Raw genomic sequence first — 24303 nt, 5'->3', positions numbered from 1 at the left:
GACAAAACCTCTATCATGTTAAATCTCTATGTAACGAACCTCCATGCAGCAAATTCCTCAATATTATGAAGTTTTTCAATTCGTCAACGCCGGCCCTATCGAAGTGTGTACATTCAAAACTCCAGATAATGAACATGTCGTGGCGATTAACTTTGATATAATGAACTTGTGGCACCAACTATCTTTTAGCTAGTGCTGAATTACGTACTAGAAATTCGGTACAGCATCGCAAATTTCATGACAATAAAACCCAAACTGACGGAAAGAACATCTATGATAGCAACGAGCAACCACAATTGATACAATGCACTATATTTCAGCGCCAACGGCACATATAAGTGTTAAACACAACAGTCTCACAGCTTTCGCTTTTGGTGCATGGCACTACAATACTTCATGTTCAAAAGCAGCAAAAGATAACAAAACAAAGAAAATAGACACGGGCGAGCAGTTTGCGTCCATCACCAGCACGCGGCAGTCAGGTTCCTGTGAAGGAAAAAAGTCGTGAAGAGAAGATTACACATGCAGTTGCTCGTGAATTTCCGCGTGTCGGTAGAAGAACCAGCGGAGAGCACTAGCGATGCGAGGGATAGTAGGTTTCCTGAGGCAACGATGGTGGGCAAGTGAGAACATGCGGGAAGACACGGGTGCCTCCTTGCTCGGAGGCGGCGCACTCTGCCCCAGATTCCGCAACCGCCCTTTCCCCGCTCCCTCGTAGACACGTCATGCGAGCCGCGGCGGAGACGGAGGCTGCTGTCGCAGTTACACCGTGCCCTCACTGCAGTTGCGAAATGTTTCACCGCTTCTATAACTTCGAATAATTCTGATTTAGTGCAAATACTTTCAAGGTTGTTTCCCTTATGCATTGTCCTTTTAAGCCTTCACGCGAAAACTGCATATAACGAAAACCAGGATGTAATGCAAAATCGCTGACATTATACAATTTTGTTACAACCAGGTTTAACAGTTTTGAAAGGGCACATACCATTGGCTTGTTTTGAGTCATTTGATCGACTCCCAGCAGACTCCTGAGGCCACACATTCTGCACAGGCCGCATCTGGCGAAACCGGCTGCAAAGGCAGAATGAAAGACAAGAGAAAAAATTGTCATTCACAAACAGTGGGAAGATAGGCGAACAGGAAGTTGCCTGTAGTCATAAAGTGAACCTTCACAAGTATAAACCACCATTACAGTGAGGTTGTAAAATATAGAAAAAAAAAAAAGATAAATGAAGTTTCAAGAAAAGCAAGACATTAAACTTTATTACTAAACTTCATTAGAGATGCCGTAGTGGAGGACTCTGAAAATTTTCACCACAAAGGGTTCCTTAAACATCGCACAGTACATGGGTGCCTTATGTTTTGCCTCCATCGAAAGACAGCCACTGTGGCCAGGATTTGAGCTCATGTCCTTGGATTTAGTAATCGAGCACCCTGACCATTGATCCATCACGATGGGGATAAAATTTCCAGTGCACTAAGCTTGCATCACAAAAATTTAAGCCTTTTAACTAGTGCACACCTTGTGTCAAATCTGCTTTCTGGCAATGTGTCCTTTCTCTGAAGCTGGAAGTAGAAACAGCCTGCACAGCCATTCGCACTGATATCACATCAAGTTCACAGTGGGACACAGTGAAGTATGAGCAGCTTGCATGAATGAATTGCTTGTTGGTTCAGTGTGACTTGTAGGCAATGTTAACAGCTTAGCTAACAACTCTTCCTTCCAAGTCTCCATTAGCCTGATTTCAAAATGACATCTAAATTTCATCAGAGAGAGAGAGAGAGAGAGAGAGAGAGAGAGAGAGAGAGAGAGAGAGAGAGAGAAAAGACGTCTCAGAAAACAGGTACATACCAACCACAGAGTAGCTATTACAGTTTATTGGGCAACATGAAAAACTAAACAGTAGAATCTCGCTGACACAAATAGAAATGATTGCAAAAACTATTTGAAGTGGTGTGGGGAAGAATGACTGAAACTGAAGCGGTACAGAAATGCTGCATGACTTTGCTGGTCCATAAGGGCCATAGCATAGTACGGTCCTCTTTCGTGAGGCGCCACTGCGCACTCAAGGCGATCTGTATGTGCAAAAATGCGGTCGGCAACTGTACATCTGATGACCTGGGCTTACAAACTACAAATGTGACTTCAACATAAGCTGATGTGTACTTGTACAAAAAACTGGCTAAGGAATTGTTGGAGCAGCTTCTGAGTCCCCCTCTTCAATACCACAATGCAACTCTTGGTTTTTAAAACCAACACATACCAGTAGATCAGCATGTGCAGTAGTTGCAGTGATGTTTGCTTGGAAGCACATACGAGACTAAAAGAAAGATACGACAATGGTTTACCTAGTACACTTCAAACTTTACTGTAACTTTACTGTTTTCCTCCTTTGATGACTACTGCCGATCAGTTTTCAATCTGGTCGAGCTGGTCAGTTAATGTGAATAACTTGTGGGCTTTGTGTTGCAGTATCAGGCTGTCCTTTCACATCCCGAATTGAAGAAAGAAGAAAAAGAATAAGCACATTGAAAGAAAACAAACCCGCTAGAAGTGGCTGCTGCATACGATGGAGGGTAGTCTCTCGGTCCACGTGAAGAAGCCCATGATTTAATTAGGGGTGTTGTGGCCACTGGAATAGTACAGCTAGGCTGAGACTGCTGGACCTGCAAAGGGTAATCACAAAAGAAACATGGTGTGATATGATAAAACAGCCAGCCTCTGGTGTCCTGCTCCATTAGTGCGCTGTAGGAGGGATGCTGCCAAAAAAATTAACAGGGGGATAAAAAATGGCGACCATGAACTCAGAATGCGCATCCACAACTTTGAGTTGCGTGTATGCCTGTCCTCAGTAAAGACCAGAGAGCAAATGACAAAAATATAACAGCATATGCTGGGACTCTGCGCTTCTAGTGGCCCGGATGTAACGAAACTCCACATAACGAATTTTTCATTATCGTGAAGTGTCTCAATCTTTCCGTGAATATTTTACAAAACATATCAATGAGATTATACTATTTTTTTCTTGATATCTCTCCCTCTCCAAATGTATGCAGTGGCTTGTGTATGTACAAGTTCTTGCTTTGTCTAAAACATCAGTTAAAAATGAGCATTTCTGCTCCTATGCATTTTGCATAGTGTCTTTCTACAAAAATCTAGGAAGTCCTTGTTTCAAACTGCCAGAATTCCATTTTAATAAGTAGGGGTGAAAGCTGTACATAGTCTTCTTTGGCTACCGTCTAATAAGAGCCCCCACCACAGTAAGACCCGCATGAAAAAAAAAAAAGCCTCCTGTACCAGCAGGTGACCCTGACAGTTTTCATTTGTACATATCACCACAATGCCAACAGAAATCTCGCTGACACTGGCGAGTTATCACAAAGCTATAGCAGCAGAACATACCTGAAAGTTTGCGGGAAGCTCATTTGTCTTTGGTGCCGCACCAGGATTGGACAGAAGGTTTTGACGTGAGTAGCTTCTAAAGTTGTCCCAGAAATTATTGGCTCGGCTGCCTGGAACTACCTGTAAAAACACAACAGAGGAAACGCTTTAAAAGTGTAAGCATACATCAATAATGGCAAGCATTTTACATGACCCTTCACTCTCTAAGTTATGGATGCATAAAAGAAATACTCGTGGCAAAGGAATGCCGAGATTTCTTTTGCCAGTAGAACCCCTTTATAGTAAAGACACTGGGACCAGCAAAAATTTTTACTATATCAGTTGCTGGTGATGACATGGTCCTGAAGATGCTGTCTGATAGTTAAATGGGCACTTACTGAACATGTCTTGTTGCTTAATAAAAAAAACACTCCGAAATACCTTCCATCTCTCCCTTATCATCTCTTCGTGCAATGTTTTTCAGTTATAAAAATTTTTTACATCTTGTGGCAGTACCTCTTAAGCATGAGGACAACAAAGCTATAAATACAACCAAGCATGATTTAATGTGAAAACCAAAGCCTTGCATGGACACGGTGTCACTTTTTACTGTTTCTGTCCTTTAAGAGGCAATAAATGATAAATGCACGAAGCAGTCAGGTGCTGCAAAACCGCACATGTTGCCCCTCCACTTCTTGCCTCCGCTGCCTCATGCTTCGTGCTACACAGTGCTGTGAAAGTTCGCCCAATTCTTCCCCTTCCCTTTTTCTTGCTGCACTTTTACTATCATTTACCTTTTGAATGGGCCGCACCGCCTCCTTTCCATGTTTGTAGACAGCTCTACTTTCTTTTTTTCCTACGTGCTGCGTGCTTTTTCTCACGGCTCCAAGGCTTCCGTTAAGTAGGCTTTTCCTGAATGCTGTCAAGCCCGATGGTAAAGCCACTTAAAGAACACTAGGTGTTATTTTTCTGTTTTGAAATACAAAATATCTTTGCCTCGCGATTCTAGGTAGTACGCGGGTGGCGATGTCATATCGGTGCACTTTACTATAACTGATTTTTACTAGAAATGTCTTTATTATAAAGGGGGAAAAATGTACATACAGTCTTCTATGGAAGATGGACTGTGACTTCAGTTACGCATTACTATATCAGAGTTTTTACTATATCAGAGTTTACTATAGCGGGGTTCTACTGTAATCCAAGTTACCAAATTTAAACTGGTGATCAGGTGGAGCATTGACACAGCCAAACAGAAAAAGAGAGAGGAGAACTTGCCTGGTTGTTGAGTGTGGCTCCCGGAGGTGCACCCCTAGCTTCGGCCGGCATGGAGCGATGTGGCTGAGCAGCGTGAAAGGTAGTAGGGGCCCCCCCACCATGCACCCAGGGCCCACCCACCGGCTCTGTGGTCAATAGAAAGGGGCTTCCCCCCACAGCCGGTGGCTCCTGCAAGGCTGCTGCTGGGCCCCTTAGGCCCTCTTCTAAACTCGGAGAACTGCCCTGCAAGACAATATGTACACACTGGCTTGAAGGTGCATACACTAACACACAACTCCGAGCTGGATGCTACAAGCCTATTTATCCATGCATAATACAACTAAAGCCCCCCCCCCCCCCCAACACACACACACGCACACGCGCGCACGCACGCACACACACGCACACACACACACACACACACACACACACACACACACACACACACACACACACACACACACACACACACACACACACACACACACACACACACACACACACACACACACACACACACACACACACACACATTTCAGAGCATTACATAAGGGACAGCATCAGTACACATATAGAAAACTAAACTGAAGAAAACGGCAGTATGATCCAAGTACATCATTACTAGCAGCAAAACGTACCGCCTTATCAGACAAGTGCAATACTAAATGCACAGACAAACAATATGTAGTATTAGTTTGTACATTTTAAGAGCTTTATGAAATTCTTGTTAAAATTTGGCCTTGCTGAGGCCGAGTTTTCCAACCTGGTGAGCAGCAGCCTGCTGAAGCTGGCCGATCTCCACCTGCTGGATGCTGAGGAGCTGGTAACAGTGAATGATGCTCAGAAGCAGCTGCTGCTGTACGGCATAGTGTTGGAGGGCATCTGCACTCGGCATTCGCAGATGGGAGCCTGAAATTCAAGTTTCAGCCTATAACCCCGCAAATATGAAAAACAACAAACATGTCAAGTCAAAAGTGCTGTGCTGTGCTGTGCTGTTACTCTTTTCGCTTCCTAAGGAATTCCATTCTTCCTTGCTTGCATAATAATGCTTTTATTAAAGAAAATAATAAAACGGCAAGAAACCGACAGGCTGACACACGAGAATGAGGTTTGTCAGGTCGTTGCAGAAGTTTTCTAATAGCCCAATCAGACAGCTGTCAGCTTGTAGCTACTACAAATAAAAATGCTAAATAAGCGTGCAAAGATATAAAATGAACGTTCACTGGTGACAAAAAGCATAGTGTTAAAAAAATATCTATGGCATTGTGCACAGTTCCATCTCAACATAAAAAAATTAACAGGAAAAAAGAATTAAAAGGAGGTGACTTAAATTACAGGCTTACGTGCCAGGCAGATTTTGCAAAATGCCTCAATTTTTATTGCCTCGCCGTGGTGGCTTAGCGGTTAGGGTGCTAACTCCCAAGGGCTCTGGCTCGATCCTGGCTGCAGTGGCCACTTCTCAAAGGAGGCAAAAAACAAGGCGCCTGTGTATTACGCGATGTCAGCGCATGATAAAGAACCTCGGGTGGTTGAAATTTTCGGAGCCCTCGACTTCAGTGTCCCTTCAGTGGCCTGAGTAGCTATAGGATGTTAAGCCACTAAATCAAACCTTTACTGACAGCGGAGGTTCATGGCAAAAAGAATAAGGAGGGCTCCTTTGTGGAGAGAACTGCAGACAAGAGCACAGAGAAAAATTTAGTGCCGAGATACTGAAAGCTCTTAAGCGATATCTGTGCTGCATTAGAGCGACATAGCTGCTACAGCAGTGGAAACAAAGCAATAAATTAGCCACTGCCTCCGTATTTCAGGCAACTCCAACAGAAATCCACTTTTCATGAACAACAAAGTACAGCTAGAATGTGCACCGATTAAAATATGTACTCAATTTTGCGCTCGATCCTTATGGGACACAAAAAGCAATGTGAAGTATGTTTTCGGTTGAAGTAAGAGGGTGACCACAGGAACTCAGCAATGGCAGCCAAAAAAAAGCTTTTCTTGTATGACAAAAGGAAGACTTAGAGAAACGTACAGTCACCGACCGATTTTTTGACACCTGACTGACTTTCTGGACCTGCCTGATTATTCGGACTCTGCCATGGCACAGTCACACACTCCATAGAGTCAATGTATAACAACAACCAAAAGTTTGGATGTTTGAAAATTTTCTCGCTCAATTTTCTGGACTTCTCTCGATAGAAGGTCAAAAGTTATGAAAAACTGCCACATCGCTGCCATTATGTTTTTCTGCAACCTCGAACCCACGTTGCATGCATCCTGCATACCTGCGATACTCTCGACAGCAGGCACTGCTAGCTGTGGGGAGTTAATGGGCCTGTTAATCCTCAAAATCGAGAGGCCTGCACCATGTACCCCTGCTCCACGGTTCAGTCAACCGGCGGCGACAGAGTGATGTTTTTATTGTGAATTCATTTTTTTTAGACTGCCTGGCTTTCTGAAAGCTGGTCTGAAAAATTTGCCAGTGACTGTTTATGCCAGCTTTAGGTTTCACCTGGGGAGACTGCAGGTGCAGACGTTGCCAATGCCTGCTGCTCTTGCAGGATTGACTGGTAGATAGTGTTGGTGTTTTCCAGCTGTTGTATCAGATTCTGTGAGAGCTGGTGCCATCCAGGCACCATCATCAGGCTGGGAGCCCCACCAGGAAACCGATCGCAATGGTACCCACTGTCATCAGGCGACACCTGGAACCATTGAAAAATTATGACAAAGAAAACACAATGGCGGTCCATCCCATTTGAAGGTCAAGTGGTCCATGATTAAGACATGCAGGTCTAAATAGGAAGCGAGAGTGTCATTCAAAATCTTAAGCGGTCACACATTTCCCAAAACTGCTTTTTCTCTGTATTTCTTGGATAATGCATCAATTAGGTTTTAATGTACTAGTATACAATGAACATACATACCTAGGTTAATGGTATATTGGGGCAAACTGAAGCTGGTCTAACCGACTGACCACCCCCTAAAGGTAGAGGATACTTTTATTAGCCTGAACAAGCCAGAAGGTCATAGACAACTAAAGGTCTCAAAAACTATGTTCACTAGCTATGTTCACAAAAACTATGTTCAATCTCCCAGGCTTAAACTGCCACATCTATTTTCAAGTAGCAGCCACAGAGTGCACAATTTCTCATTGCCATCATACATGACAAGTTTGAATCGACTAATTAAAAAAAAAAATATATATATATATATATATATATATATATATATATATATATATATATATATTCCAGCTTTAACTCTGAATTTCCTGGCACTAAAAAGGCTCTTTGCTACTCAATAAACCAGTGAATCTAAAAAAAGCAATAATTATCGAATTTTAGAATGCCAAAATTCGATGGGGCTATCCTCAGCATCTCTCTAGTACCCTGCAAGAGGAGGCATATATCTTCCCTATATACAAGATATGTATGTATATGGGTGTGTTCAGATAAGAACGCTAAACGAGGTTCCATGACCATTATCTGATTTCAATAAAATTTTTATATACGGTTCGTTTTGTCGGAAAAAAATTGTATATTACTAGAGGCGGAAAACGTCATTTTTGCAATTTCAAAAAGTTGCAAGTTTGGAGACCTGCTGCTTGTGCACTAAAATTTTGTCATTCTTATTTTTTGCTCATGAAATCTATGCAACTTTTATGTTTACAAGAACTATTAGAAACTTTTGTTGCTGCCATTAATTTAGTTTTTCTTTGCTTCAGGAGCGACGTGGTCCAAAAATGTCCACTTTAAACCTTACATACATACTATACTGGCCTGATGTGTTAAGCTGTTTGCACTAACTTTTTCCCGTTATTATGCAAGTTATGTATGCAATTTCAGACAAAATTTGGAGCTCCAGAATGCTAGGTGTTTTCTCCACAACTCATCAAAATCATCAGAAAGTTGAAAACAACAAAAAAAGAACAACTCTGATTCCAATTAAAAAAAAAAACATCCATTTACAATAAAAAAGTTCGACAGTCACTTGCGTTCTCCCATGATATTGCCAAGAATAGCGAATTTATTCCGCTTTAAGCAATCATCAACACTGCTAACAAGCGCAAAACAACTTTATAAGCATTGAGAAGGCTTCAGATATTGCATAAGTTAAATTGCATATTGCATAATTCAGCCAATAATAAATAGAACTTTTGATGTCTACTCCTTAAGAGGAAGCCATAAGCACTTCTATAGAATGACAACATGCGTTCAGTTTCATTTTTACATTTTATTTTGCATATTGCAACACATTTTCGTACCCGATGTTTATAAAGTACTAGCGATTGTTTTTGTAAGATTTCGATAAAAATCGAAGATGCGATAGTTTCTTAAATTCGAGTCAAAGTTGTCCGTTTCTTGATAATTTTGAACTTTGGCCGATTTCAAGATAATATTGAGAAAGAACAAACAAGTCTAGAACTTCCAATATTTGCAGAAATGGAGAACTAGGTCTGAAAAATATAGAGAAAATGTTTCAGTGGCAACACTTTATTAAGTCGTGCCAGAATGTAGGGCTGAATATTGACATTTTTCAAAACCAGCGCTTAGTTTTATACTTATTTTCATAATTTCAAACAATATAATGCAACACTTTGCAGCACTTTTTAAGGCCATAATATTTGCGAGGTACTGAGGATTTTTGAGAGGGATATTAACAAAAATCGACGCTTTTTTTTTTTTAAATTGGAATCAAAGTTATGGTTTTTTGTAGCTTTCGAATCTTGGGCGAATTTGATGTGTTGTGGAAACACAAGCAGCTGTCTAGAGCTCCCAATTTTGCCTGAAATAAAGGAAATTATCTGGATAATAAACGGAAAAAGACATAATGCCAAAAAACAGAACGCATTATGCTCGTATTTAGGGTTGAAAACTGATTTTTTTGTAACGCATTGCTTCTGAAGCTATGTATGCGATTATTAAACGTACTGCACCAACAAAACTTTTTTTTGAATAATTTCCATAGAAGTAAGTTGCATAGATTTAGTGGGCAAAAAATAATAGATTACAAAATTTTAGAATGCTAGCAGCAGGTCTCCAAACTTGCAACTTTTTTAAATGGCAAGAACGGCGTTTTCCACCTGCAAAGTTTTTTTTTTTTCCTGGAAAAAACTACGGCGTATCTTCCAAAACTAAAGCCTATTTCTTTGCGTCGAGACATTTGCCCACTACATATAAAAATTTCATTGAAAACAAAATGGTCATAGGACCTCTATTATCGTTCTGATCTGAACACAACCATATACTGAATATAGCTTGTATATAATACCTGCGGTCAAGGAAGTAAGACAAGCCACTGATTGAGATGAAGTGCGAGAAATTTACTGTGCCAACATCAATGCTTACTATTTCACCCTGGATGGTAGAAGACGGCTGACGTTGCATAGGTGCGGAAGAGTAGCCAGCAGTGCCTTGCCAGATGCCCCATTGGCCACCTCCACCATACGCGCCATTCGCTGTTGAGAACATGGCAACAAAATATTTCACTAAATATAGAACCATAGAAACAAATCTAGACAGCTTCGCATCCCCAGGCCGTCACATGCCTCCTAAAGGGACATTGATGGGTTAGACTGATAGTATAGCGTGACGCAATAGCAAATATGTTATTTTTACTGAGGACGAAGCTTACATATCCCAGCCAGAAAATTGCGCAATTGTGTGTGGCCAGTGCAGGCAGCAAGTTCAGAATCACAAGCTCTCAACAGCATTCATGGTCTGCTGTGCTTGGCTAGGCAGCCAGTGAACATGTTTTGTTGTCACTCCAGCCCTTCAAACCACAGCTTAATGCAGGCTGTGACAGCAATAAAATTGCGAAGTGCTTAGTTCTATTTTCTTCTGTTTGGTAGGCGCTCACGTAGACATGCGCATGCGTGCACATCAATGTGCAAAGCGTGATGCGGCATGGTCTTCCTTCCCAATGATCTTGAGCAGTGGAAAGGAGAATATAGTTACAAGGGGTCATGCCATGGTCATCCAATACATTACAGTTTTGTAGTCTGGCAGATAATACTGAACCTTATTTTTCTATTTCCGAAATTTGAGTGCCCTAGGTGCATTTCTTATTTCGAAATAAGTGTCTGAAGTTGACACCGCGAAGCTCCTCCCACTGACAGCAATCGCCATGTTGTAACGCACGGTGACGGCACACAGCTACAACAGCCACTACATCGTCTGCTGCTGTATTGGCGCCGATGAGCTGCGTGCAGATACTCTGTGTTCGAGCTTACTAACATGACTCCAATAAGTGTACTCAGCATGTTTCTGAAAACAGAATGCAGACTGTAGTGAAGCGAGATTTAGTTTTTGCCCGGGCATCCACCTTCAGTGTGACCGCCGGCCACGACTTCTGCGCAAGCTATCCGCGCCAGCGATACGGCGGATTCCTTAAGCCAGTGTCAGGAAAGCATGCCAAAATTTGTTTTTCTCAGAATAACAATAGGCCCTCGAAAAGGAAATTTCAGAAATGAATGCTTCTTGTGAAATGCCGACCCATACAGTGGAAGTTTTTGCTCTCAGCCGATGTGGTGCTTGTGTTCCTGTATGCTAGCTTCGCTCTAAGGCATCAGCGAAAACAATAATTTTCTTTACTACGAAAGAGTGGGGTTGAGAGTAAAGAAGTTTCTTGATTGAGTGGTCCATTTACTAAAATGCCTCGCTGATCATTACAAAGTACCGTCGGCTGTGGCTTCGATGCGAAGTATTTAGGCCTAGAGACAATTGGGGAGAAGCAGACAGCCAGAGCGCCGCCGTCCTTCATGATGCGACTTTCATGATGCAGCTAGGGCCAGACTTCGACCTGACAGTGAGCAGCGTAAAGAACACTCCTAAGACTGGACTTGCTGGGCTATTGGGTGCCTCGATGTAGTGCGCCACGCCCTATACACTATGCTGCTGCGCTGTCAGGCGGTACCTGAAGATTGTACAAAAGCGCCGTCAGACAGCACTATATCTCCTTCAGGCGGCAATTAAATTTTCTGAAAGGAAAATTTTTTTTTTTGCATCACGCATGATCAGTAGGCCAAGCAGAATTCAAAGATAAAAGATTATGCAAAAATATTTATATTTTATTCTAGTCCACATATGTGGACATGGCGCTACATGAATGAAAACACTGCAACACTTTCTGCATTTTCTAACTAATTATTATACAAGAATAATTGTCCTCCTCTGAGAATGCCTTGCGCCTTCAAGACTGTGACACCTGCACACAAATCAGCGTATTACGTACTGCTTTTGCATGAAATAATGAAGCGCCCAGACACTAACAATTTCAGCATTAAGACGCTGTGCCCACATTTGTAGACGCGAAACTCAGAAAGTCCATTGTGTGGTGTGGAGTTGAACATATCGAACGACCGGTGAAATTAGAGTTCGATATACGACGCAGCTTTCCTATACTTTTACATGGGATTTTCACAGGGATATTCCGCGAGTTCGATATAACCAAAATTCAAGTTATCCGGGTTTGACTGCATTCAGAAGCATTGGTAAGTATGCATTTTTAGTAACTTCAGTGCATGTATTGCCGCCTGACATGCATAGCAGGTCAAATTCTTAATGTATGCTTGACATCCATGTGTGCAGCAAAAGCGAGCTTCCATCATACTTGCAGGTTTCAAGAAGGCTAACCTCAATGAACAGAAAGACAGTCTTTCTGACACAGCCGCAAGGCACTAGCTCAAGCTAATCCTGGCAGAGTTCAGTCAAAGCTTCACAAAATGCAGCTGCCTTACCCCTGGGCATATGCATGCTGGTCAGCCGATTGTTGGTACGCCCCTGAGCTGCAGCAGCCGCATCCACAACTGTACAGTGGCGATCCTTCCGAGCAAGAGGCGGCAGCGGCATGGCACCGGCTGCATCGTTTTCCCCATCACTGCGGCTGCCTTCATGGATAAAAGAGTGAAACAGAGACAAGCTCAGGGCCGTGGTTTCAAAAAAAGGCATTTCGAGGTATGCACGGAGTGTTGCCCAGAAAAGAAATGCAGGAAAGGTGCATCAGTACAAAAGCCACTGAGGGCAGTTTATTGAAGATGCACTGGTGGAACAAACATTCATTGCTCTATGAAAACACCTTCAGCCCTAAGGCTCATGAGGTTATGAACAGAGCCAACAACACAAGCCCAGAGAGGGCAAGTGGTGCATTGGAAGGCAGCAAAAGTGAAAACAGACACACAATCTGTTATATTCTTAAAGCAATGCTCATGCGAGTGCCTTGCCCTGAAACTGAACATGAATGTGTGTGTCCCCCTCGCACATGCCTACCAAATTCTGCTTTCTTTGACTGGCAGTGCACCATCCACCGGCTCCAGACAAGAGTGATGGGGCCTGCAATTGCGAAGTGCTTCACTGATTTCCTCTATATTATTTTCAGTCACAGCTGCCAATAAAATGACAGCAGCAACGCCCACCAATTAGCTTGCACTCTGTGCAAGAAATGCTCCTGCTATATGGCTGGTGCAATCAGAAAAAGGATTTTCTTTTGTTTACATGAAAGGATGCCCATGACCACATGAAACACGCTGGCCGACTGTTCCGATGTCTAGGTGCTCTGTCTGCACTGAAAAGCTCTGGGAGGCACTTAAGACTACTTAGGTGCAGTGCGACGAAAGCCTTTTATTTTTATTTATTTTCTTATACAGTCAAACCCACTTATAACAATACTGGTTTTAACAATATATCGGATATAACAATGGGCAGCCGCTGCACCGTCAGATTTATCATGTGTTCTATGATAATATAAACTGCTTATTACAATGGTGCCATATAACCATAGCAGTTATAACAATCAAATATGATCCCTGAAAGTCAACAAAGACATGTAAACGTGGTGACCACAAAAACGCGTGCATACGCGAAGACGGCAACCACATCGATGCAGCAGGCAAAAAAAAATTGGGATAGAGCGCGTCGAGTCAATGTGTTGGTCGGATACGCCGGGGAAGCTTGTATGCCACGGAGACGCGGGGGAGGACGGAGTGCTTCCTCACACGGAGGAGGAGGGGAGGCGCTGCTAGGCACTGCTGTTCTGAGGGAGAGCTTTGAGCGCTTCCCCTCTGCCTCTGCACAGCAGAGCAGACCATTCTGAGGGTGCGCTGACCATGTTGCGTGGCACTATCCTCCCTTATTTGCTTTGTCTAGGCCCCGCTTCGTGGTTGCACATGTTTTGTGGCAGGCGTGCAGCAGCTTTCATGCACGTGTCTTTCTATCGTGGTTCTCCTAGTGTGCCACCATCACTGCCATGATCTTGCTGGCCCTGGATTTTCCGTGAACAGTAATGGAGGTTCCCCCTTCAGGAAGCGTGACACAACCGGCACAGAAGAGGAAGCGAACGGCAATACCGCTAGAAGTTAAGAGGAACATCGTACGTGAACACAAGGGCGGCGTAAAAGTGTGCAACTTGATGAGCAACTGCAGCCTGACGCAACAGACAGGATCGACAATCATCCGCAGTGCGCCCAAGATTGAGAACGTAAGCGATGCCAGTGTTACCCATGCAATGGACGATGGCAGAAAAAGGGTTCGACACGAGGCCTACAAAGACGTAGAACAGGCGCTCTACCAGTAGTTCTTGAACGCCTGTGCAGCAAGCCTGCCGATTAGTGACCAGATTTTATCGGAGAAGGCGAAGAACTTCATATACCTCCTGCACAACACTGATTTCCAGCCTGGTAGAGGTACAATTCAACGGTTTAAGGAGAGACACAGAATCATCTAAAAGGCAGTCATGGGCGAGGCAGGATCGCTCGATGTAGACAATAGGCAGAAGTGGCTTGAGGAAACACGGCCCTGCATCTGAGAGAAGCATATGGGGACCAAGACTTGTACAATGGAGACGAGACTGGGCTGTTATTCCAGATGCTACCGTCGAAGACGCACACTGTAAAAGGCAATCCCTGCAAGGGCAGCAAGCAAAGAAAATTGCGTGTGACCGTTTTCTTTCAGACAAGTAAGTGCCCTGCCTTCGTCATAGGGAAATAAAAGAATTCCCGCTGTTTCGTGGTGCCGTGAGGATCCCGGTTCACTACTGTCATAACGGGAAAGAATGGATGACACGTGAACTTTTCTGCGAGTGACTGGTTGAGCTTGATCGTCAGATGCAGCGCGAAAGCAGGAAGGTGGCATTGGTGCTCGACAATTGCACTGCGCACCAAACAGCTCAGAAGGTTTCACACGTGGAAGCTTTTTTCCTCCAACCTAACATCATTGTAGGCTTGCAGCCTATGAATGCAGACGTGATTGCTTGCTTCAAGGCACTGTATCGCCAATGTGTTTTGAGCAGGCTCACGCTGAACTTCAACATTTCTGTCCGAGAACGCCAACCGGCACCAGACTTGTTCTCGCTCCTGATGGCAGTGCAGTTCATTTTTGAAGTATGGGCAGAAGCTCCTCCACCATCATGTACTGCTTCAGGAAAGCGGGCTTCGCTGGAGATGCCGGCGATGCGGAAGGTCGCGAAGCTCCTGCCGACACAGTGATAACAGAGTTTTGGTCCACAGTGAGCGATAGTGATGGCGACATGTCGGGACTTGAAGAATTTTTACATGCCGACGATACAGTCGCGACAGATGAAGAACTGACAGACCAGTAGTAGTCACTGGCGCAGAAGACGGTTGCAGTAGCGATGATGACAGCAGAAAGTCGAGCTGGTTGGCCAGACGACATGAACCACGCAGCAGAATTGATGACAACACATAAGAGAGGCACACACACATACATCATTGTCCTTATTTATGTGTTTGTGTGTGTGTGTCACCTATTCTGCTGCTGCATCTCACAAGGAGATTTTAAAAACAATTGACTCCCTGCAGGACTTTGTTTTTGCCAAGAACCTTCCACCACACTATGTTCAGCAGTTGGATGCCCTGTAGAAAGATGTCGGCCGGACTGCCGTGAAACAGACAATGCTTACGTATTACGGGGTTTCTTCCCGCTACGAAATAAAAAGTGTAAGCTACCTCGTCCTCATTAAACAAGTTGTTTATAATGTTTTTTTTTTTTTTTTTGGCCTAACCCAGTTATAACAATGATATTTCCATGGCACTTCAATATTGTTATAAGTAGGTTTGACTGTTACTATCACCATTGGATTCATCATTGGCTTTTATGTGGCCACCGGATCAGATTGATTTACGACCTTTCTAGATTTGCTCATAGCTTTTGGCTATTGACTGCCCAATGTTTAGATACTTTTGCTAATTTAGCCGTGGCTACTGTTGGATTGGCTATGAATTTGTGTTGTTTGACACGCTCCTGGGACGCCACTCATGAGCCAGGAAAGGCTTTCGTCTTAAAAATTTGCAGGCATGACTGATGTCAAGAGGCTGATATCCATACACCTATTGCATATGCTAACCAAGATTTTTAGTTTGGCACTAAGGCAACAGGAAATAGGCGTACGTTTACCATCAGAGTCGTGGCCAGCTTCAATGCTGCCTTCCTGTCTGTCCTCATCATCATCCTCCTCATCTTCTAAATTCTCCTGCGTGCTGGAGCCACCCCATGTGGCGGCGATTGTGGTGTTCCCTCCGGCCATGACACTTCCTCCTGGCCCTGAAGTATGGCAACAGAAGAGTTGACAAAGGACCAGATAAAAGCAGCCCACATACAAAGTTAAACAAGGCCCCCAGAGACAAGAGCAAATCAAGCCAATGCAAAGCAGTGTACTGTAGTAGGACACAACTTAAAAAATAGCGATTGGTATATATATATATAAAACAAGCCAAAGGGACCAAAGTATTTGAGCTTTTAATTTCTCCTTTAATTAATTAGAAAAACTTCAGCAATAGACCACAGTTTTGTCGAAAAGCCACAGGCAGAGCTCAACAGCAGTTTATCCAACTATAGACATGTAGCAATAGCACTAGAAAGACAAAGGTTTGAAATAAACGAAGCAGGAACACGAGCCTATTTGAAGTATGCACTTAAATTCAGATAAAGCACCAGTTTGCAGTGAAGATCCACCCATATCCATGACCACTACATACTGTTCCCTCATGACAAGGAAAATAATCAATGTTAAGGCTTTTCTTGCTACCTAAACAAACAGCTAATCACAAGGTAAAATTACAAGCACAAGAATTTTGGTGGCCCTGAGTGGTTTTGTTTAGTGCTGCAGTTGGTTAACAGAATAATACAGCACTCAGCAAGCCATAGGCCAATAATGGTGCTTTGTAGTTGTCAAATGTTTTCCTTTCTTTTTTTAATTTGTGACTAGTTATACACCCAGAAAAATACTGTGGTTTTGAAGCAAAGCTACAGAGCAAAACCGTACCAGTTCACTGCACAGCAGGATATATAGTCTCATCAAAAATTTCACAAATCATGCTCTGGAATATTATACCATTACAAAATTATTCACATTGTTACACGAGTACAATACACTGTGCAAATAGTACTGATGGCTGCGCCATCTGTCAGGAATCGTGTGAAGTGCATGTGGACTGCACCTACTGCGTCTACCCCCAATATGTGTGTGCTTTTGCCATGCACATCTGTTGACAACATACACAGTGTGGGATAGTCATTAACCATGAATTTACATTCACTTAAGCTTCCAGTGGTGCAAAGAAACACATTTCAGCATCGTTGGCGGCTTGAAAGTAAAGGCGAAACTGAAACTGTAATTGAGGGCACATATGCCACAACTAATTGGTGCAGTAACATTGTGACAAAAGTCCTGCTGCCATACCCTTGGTTGCAAAGCTCCAAAAAGCTGTCTGCGCATACAGGGTATGTCGACAGTCACTCTGCTTTATTCCTTTGTTTGTTTTGTGCTGTTGCCTCTAGACAAGTAAAAAAAAATGAATCCATAAAAGCCACTGATGTCCTTTCACCTAAAAGAAAATAGCAGATACCACAATTAAAGCAAAAATATTTTTGCTGTAGAGCAGCCTGTCTCTCTAGCAGCTCATTAACACAACAGCAAAAATACTCATGGCCTGAAAGTCTGAAACATACTATGTAAATAATAAAAAATATATAAGCTGAACCTCTCAGTTCTTGGTTGCACTAAACTAATTTCTTGCCATCAGCACAGGTCTAGCTCTCTAAATTGAGTGCAGGGGACCAAGATATGCTTTCAACAGGCAAACATTACATTACTTTGAGTAATGGATAGAGACTCAAACTTCCAAGTTCTCAATGAGTGCAACCCCTGGGATCCCACCCACAGCTGTGGCAGTGTGTGCTCAGCAGCATGACCATTCTTGCACCGTGCAAGCAGGGAGGACGAGTGCATGCAACACTGGCCTGTGCCATTAATTTTAATGAGTTGATGCAACAAGAAGATTAAGTTATCAGCATCCTGATTATTTTAAGCACTGTCACACAGAGTCTACCATTCTTCAGAAAAACGGTCGTCTGAAATTAAGCTAATCTATTTTAGGGCTGTAATATAGTTTTGGACGAGCAGTAGGTAGTATGCGCCTGTCTGTGCCCGCTCCCGGCGGAACGAAAAGGAACTATGCATCATAAAAAGTAGTTAATTCATATGCAAATTGGCTACGTTATAGGCAGTTCGAATGAAGTGCTGTTTGCCCAGTTCATTCGCGCTGGTTGTAGCTCCCTCGGTAGTAATGTGACACAACTTCCAAAAATAACATCTTCCGTTTGATTCGAAAACCCAGTTAACAAAACATTTTCACGGTCCTAACGGCTTTGTACCATTGAGGTTTTGTTCTATTTTAACAGAGTATTTTGCCCCTCATCAATAAATCTAACACAAGTTTTAAATTTCGTGTTAGGCTGGTCTAGTAACTTTCACAGCATTTAGGTTGCCACAGGAAAAGTTTTCCTTTCTTTCTTTTTTTGAACGGATGAATCCATGTCTTATGCTGAAGAATAGCCAAGCCAATTCAGAAACCTCATTTTCCATGCATTCCTGTGCCTCTTCCATAATGGATGATGTGCAGCGCTGCCAGCTTTCCCTCAAGATAACATTGAGAAACTATGTTGCCAATTCACTTGAACGAATTATCATCATTGGCTTAAATTAAGTGACAGGAGAAAAAAAACTACCCACATGCTTCTGCTGCAGCCTCATTCGTCACTTTCCACACTGTGCTGTCTTTGCTACTACCATACTTTTATCACCCGCTGTATGCCCCATGTCTGATCTCTCTCTGTCTCCACTGGCTCCTCGTTCACTCTGCCAATTATGAGGCTAACGCCAATGCTGCGGCTCGTACCCCAAAAGGGAACTTAATATCTGCGCTTTGAAAACAAGATGCAGTGCGCTGCGTACCGTCAATGGGCTCAGAGCTGGCAGAACATGAGCTGGGGCTGCGCACATCCTCATTGTGGGAATACGAGAGAAGTTGCTTGCTTCGCTCCTGCTGTAGAAGCTCCTCCAGGATGGCCTTGTCACGGTTCAGCCCCGGTGAATCGAGGTTGGAAGACGAGTGGTCCTAGGAAACACAAGCAGCATTAATTATGCAGGCAGTGAACTATGCCTCAGAAGTTTAAAGCAAGTCCTGCTCACCCAAAGCTCTATCAGCAACAGTTCTCAATCTGGATTCTGCAGAACTAGAGGTGCACTGTAGTTTCCCCGAGAACCTAATTTTATGCATGGCCCTCTCCTCATCTTTCCTTCACCTCCTTCATTTTAAGAATGACGACCATGTAACTGCTTATAGCAAGCTGCTCACTTCTACAGGCAGTCGCTATTAAACTGAATATGGCATTTTTCAAGGGTCACCCATCTGCATGCATATAAGGCAGCAAAGGATGAAAGCCAGGACAAGTGGGGTTTCCAGACGCTGAAAAAATTGAGACCCCCCCCTCCCCCACCTACGGCTCACACAGGTAGATGGTAAATACATACAGCTTTTGTGCATGTGTGTGTTCAGCCTTTTATATACCTTCTCGTACACACGATTCAGTTGACAATTCGAACATGTGAAACAAAATGCAGCAGCGAGCAGTAGCAGAGTAGGTGGGAAAACTCTACCCGCACCTCTCATTACGTTACAATACTGTGTAACGAATGCTCCTCCCCCCCCCCCCCCCCCGACACAGTCCTACCCAAAGTCTCTTAACCTCCTCCTTGAAATAATGAGGGAGAGAAAAAATGACATGACGGGTCAGTAAGGCCAACATGCAGTGTATGGAAAGTTCTCCAGCGTCACTCACGTGAGAGCGGTTGCTGGCCTTCGAAGCATCATAGAGATTCTTTGGCAAAGTAACATTGTCCTTCTTGGCAGGAGAAAGGGCAGCAGTCTCTGCCGGGACCCCCCTGGGGCTTGAAGGTTGTGGCAGCAAACGTTGCGGAGGGCCTTCTGGAGCAACGCGCAGCTGATTCTTGGCTGGGGCCTGCTGGCTGGGCGTCAGCTGCTGCCTCAACATAGACAGACGCAGTCGCTGCTCCTGCAGCTGCTGCTGAAGGCAGTGGCGCTGCTCTTGCTCCTTGCGATGGTCAGCCTCACCGCTGCATGGAACAAAAAATGGCGGCTTTGATGTCGCTCAGAATGGACACCAAATTTTGGGTAGCTCATCCTCTTCTCTTACATGATGCACAGATACCATGTGGAATACCACTGTGCCCCGAAAATACTATTTCTTCTTTCATGTGGTTGTGGTTTCGATGACTGAATGCAGGTTATAATGTCGCAATCAACTCTGGCAACATAACTGCAGCTTAACACTACAAAAAGAGAACTACAAGAACTTGTGTGTCCTTTTCTTGTCCATTGTCTTTTTGCGCTGTTCCTATACATCCTTACAAACTAGCCCTATTAGCTGTCCTAGCGTAAGAAGTGAATTTACTGCACACTCCATCAGCAAAGAGCAAGAAAGTGGTACAGTAGGTATACGGATCTTTAACATGTAATGACAATGTACAGCCCCCACTGAAACGTGACCGCCCCACGGCTGGCTGTGTACCTAGGTGCTCTGGCTCAATAGCTGAGTGCCCTAATTACTCACTGCGTCACCAATGGCATGACTGGTATAGTAAGAGGCCGGAGACCAAAGTCCTTTGAGCATATCAACTGTAAAACTTCCCATAGCGCCCATGTATAAAAAAAAATGACACTCTGATTGTGCCAAAATTTGGGTGCTTATAGATTGTGGCGATACCCGAGGTCATAAACATAAACTGTATCCTGGTTACAAGCTTCGAGATGGTTGAAAAACCTGCAACTACCTGGCAACAATATCAGCGAAACATATTCAATACAAAAAAATGACAAAAAAACAGAGATAAACTGAGAAAAAGAAGAAAAAAAAAAGCACTTTTCATAAAATAAAGGTGATAACAGGTGACAGCTTTTACTGGCAGCTTTTAGATGGTGCAGCCATCCACAAGTATCCTAAATGTAGGCACTGAAAGTAGTCTCACTTTTTAAAGCAGAGCTTCCCAATTAAGGGTTTCGGCTGGAGCCATCAGTAGAAGAGGCAGGAAAACACATTAAAAGGGTGGGATATGCCTGAACCGAGCCATGCTTCCTTACACAGCTTGCAGCGAGCGTGTTGTAGTCACAAGGCAACATGCGACCACGCGCTCATTAGCGGGGAGGAAGACACCCTTTCTCGTCCCTCGTTCTGTGGCCACTGCCATGACATTACAGAGGACTCGGGAGGAACAAGACATATGCATTCATACCGGTGAGCCACTGATTGCTTTTTCAAGGGTAAAGCCCGAGGGGATAAATCAGGCTGGTCTAGTTTGGTTTGGTTTATAAGGTCGAATGTCCCACAGCGACACAGACCGTGAGGAATGCTATAGTGACAAGCTCCAGAAATTTCGACCACCCGGGGTTCCTTAACATGCATTAACATTAAACAGTACATGGACACCTTGCTTTTTCCCCTAATAAATCAGGCAGAGGGCACTCCCCCTTCATTCAAGCAGAGCGTTTCCAGCATTTGTCCTGCACAACTATTGAGTACCACAACCATTTTGATACTGCATGTTGTTGTGTTGGGGTTTTATAGTCCATAAGCACATAAGGCTAATACACATTAATGGTGTTGTTGTGAGTGAGTTTTTTTTTTTTTTTTCCATTTTGAGGCTAAATTTCCGTGGAAAAATTTGGAATAAAATCAAGCAAGTACTATATGTGGCCAAGTATAGCACTAAGTAAAGTTAGTTCACTCCGGCCACCACGCAAAGATGACCCACCTAGATTGCGTACCACTTCCGGAGCCACTTCCTGCGACGTCAACGCTGCCGTCTTGAAAAGAGGCAATCAAAGATTGCAAGTACTGCAGCTGACTGCGTGTTGTCTGCAGCTGCCTGCGAGCCAGTCAAAGAACAACCATGGCATTTAAGCGACCACGAGTCTTTGCGAAGTTCCTCAGTTCCCCCGTGTCTAGGGGTGTGCAACTATTGAAAATTTTGAATATGAATTGAATATGCTTGTTACTCGATTCCCATTCGAAACATCGACGTCCGAAATTTTCCGAATGTATGAAAATTACTGGATACATCGAACATTGCCAAATTCACCGCAGTCTCCTCTGCACTGTGCATTTCACCACAATGCTTTATCGCATGACTGCGCAGTGAAGCATCCTCAAATTGCAACAGGGCCGTTTTGTGAAAAGGGAGCTTCCCTTTCGTGAAGAGCACCTTCCCAACAATGAGCTGAGCGAAATACTTGATGAAACTGGGAAAAAAAAAACTAAAAACGTCCCCACTTTGGTTTCACCTTCATTGCAGATAACCGTTTTGCCGGTGTTCACCAGATAAAATTACTGCGAGGAAAACAAATTTTTTAAAGCCCATTCGACAATTCCTGCTTCTGGTTCATTCGGACATATCTTTCTGGTCCCTTGCAGGCCGAATGAATCAAAGTTAACTGCATTCTGCCACAATATGACACCTCCACCTGGTTTTATTCCCTGTCCTTCCTTCACAAAAACTTTAAATTCTAAATTAATTTTATTTGCAAATGCCATGTGAATTGCAAAATAAAATGAGCAATGCTTACTATGTTTTAATTTCGGCTTCAAAAATTTTTTTTTTGACTGATCAGGTATTCAATATTATATTCGATATTCAAAGGCATTTTTTTTTTTCATCTTCATATTCGATTCCATATTAGAAAATTTCAACATTCACACACCCCTACCCATGCTACCACCATTGAATCACCCTGTGTATTTATGAAAGAAGGTGTCGGCGAAGTTGACCTTGATATGACTTTGGGGAGTTGGTGACATTGCAGTGTGGAAGCACCTGCCCCACCTTTGTGGCAGAAAGTAGAAGGGGGGTATACACCATTCTGGCCAACACCATCACAGCCAAGTTAAATTACCTTATCTGGCCCATCACTTTTACTGCCTTTGCCAGACGCAGCCATTACCTGACTCCCCATAATAACTGGAAGCTCCGCCACTCCCTTGGCGGTCATTACCTCCAAAATACTCCCCTTCCTGTACCCAAAGGTATGGAATATTTTTGTGGTGTTCCATGCACCCTCACGAGAGGTGCATTGAACAAGGAGCTCCTAATTTTACCGCATTTTAGGCTAACAAGAAAGCAGCACAAATGCTGCCCGAACAACATACCTAACTTTCTCAGCAAGCAGATCTCCATTGGTCCTGGCCTGCTGTGGTGCACTCAGCGTGTCGGATGGTTGCTGCACTGCAGCTGCTGTCGCTGCGGCCCCAACTCCAGCCACAACGTCGGGCTCCTCGTTGGCTCTGCCCTCGGCCTCATAGTGCCGCCGTGCTGGGAAGTCACCCTGTAGGTTGTCTTTCTTGTAGCCGCCACTTCCTTTCGGCCTTTGCTGAGACCCCATCCTGAAATATAAGCAAATCAAAAGTTATCTGGCACCTATGGCAGTGACTTCTAGGCCACAACTCTCAATTGCAGCAACAACTATGAAAATGATTAATTTAAGTAGTTTATAATTATGATCCTTGTCACTGCATTATTTTTTCCCCTTGGATTTAAAAAGTAATCAGTTACCTTTTGCTTCAAATGCTAGAAGAAATTAGGTTACTCATTAAATTTCGTACTACCTATCTTGAGGATCCAGGAATGTCGAAACGTTGGCTCGGCTTGCGAACCCTTGTTCAGTGCTCGTTCATAACTAACGAGTTATTTTACTGCAGCAAAAATAACTAATCAACAAGGGATGCAATTTGTCAGTTGTTTTCCCTAATAATTTATTAATTTTAGTGGGTCATAAAATGATAGCTCATCAAATCAAATATTTCATTTTCTTCCCCATTTGTAGCAATTGTTTTGTTGCGTCCTGTGTGCATCACTTCAGCATTTCTGGTAGATCTGCCTGCCACTGAAAGTACACTTTGAAAACATTTATTCAAGATCAAGGAAGTCATTTTGAGTGCATAACGATACACTCGTGCAAACAGCGGCTTTTCTTGGTTTGAAGCATACAGGTTGAACACTCCTGGCACACACAAAAGAAGGTTCAATGGCACTACACATTTTGAAAAACAATGCATTTTTTAAGACACAAAGCACATGAAAAAAAAAAAAAAAAAATAGTTGTGGTTTAGCTCTGGTTAAAGCTGGATGGAAGCGGAAAGTTCTTTTACCTGGCTACGCCTCTGGCCGAACTCAACCTTTAAGAGTATGACGTGAGAGCGTAAGCTACCAGCCCACAGATAAAGTCCCGCTTTAACCAAGCCGTATGGATGTGCCTGCGTGTCCTAGAGGTAAAGTGAATGCAAAGGGTTCTGGCCGGCCTA

General features: G+C 43.5%; 1 protein-coding gene across 1 annotated transcript in view; it reads right to left on the bottom strand.

Moving 5' to 3' along the window:
- LOC146190764 (uncharacterized) overlaps nt 1-24303 on the bottom strand; it is a 64035-nt gene that overhangs the window by 21337 nt on the left and 18395 nt on the right. The window contains exons 12-24 of the mRNA XM_084601144.1: nt 23152-23385; nt 21761-21874; nt 19771-20065; nt 18878-19046; nt 16045-16197; nt 12375-12524; nt 9985-10094; nt 7149-7338; nt 5403-5548; nt 4657-4882; nt 3404-3519; nt 2546-2667; nt 986-1071 (exon numbers count right to left, since the gene is read on the bottom strand). Coding sequence (XP_084457270.1) covers nt 986-1071; nt 2546-2667; nt 3404-3519; nt 4657-4882; nt 5403-5548; nt 7149-7338; nt 9985-10094; nt 12375-12524; nt 16045-16197; nt 18878-19046; nt 19771-20065; nt 21761-21874; nt 23152-23385 — 2111 coding nt within the window. The remainder of the gene's footprint in view (nt 1-985; nt 1072-2545; nt 2668-3403; nt 3520-4656; nt 4883-5402; nt 5549-7148; nt 7339-9984; nt 10095-12374; nt 12525-16044; nt 16198-18877; nt 19047-19770; nt 20066-21760; nt 21875-23151; nt 23386-24303) is intronic.

Source organism: Amblyomma maculatum, chromosome 4, assembly GCF_055883805.1.
Source record: "Amblyomma maculatum isolate TAMU_Amacu chromosome 4, ASM5588380v1, whole genome shotgun sequence".
In the NCBI taxonomy this organism is placed as follows: Eukaryota; Metazoa; Arthropoda; class Arachnida; order Ixodida; family Ixodidae; genus Amblyomma; species Amblyomma maculatum.
Note: the sequence above shows the minus strand (reverse complement) of the source record. Positions and strands in the feature narration are given on the sequence as shown.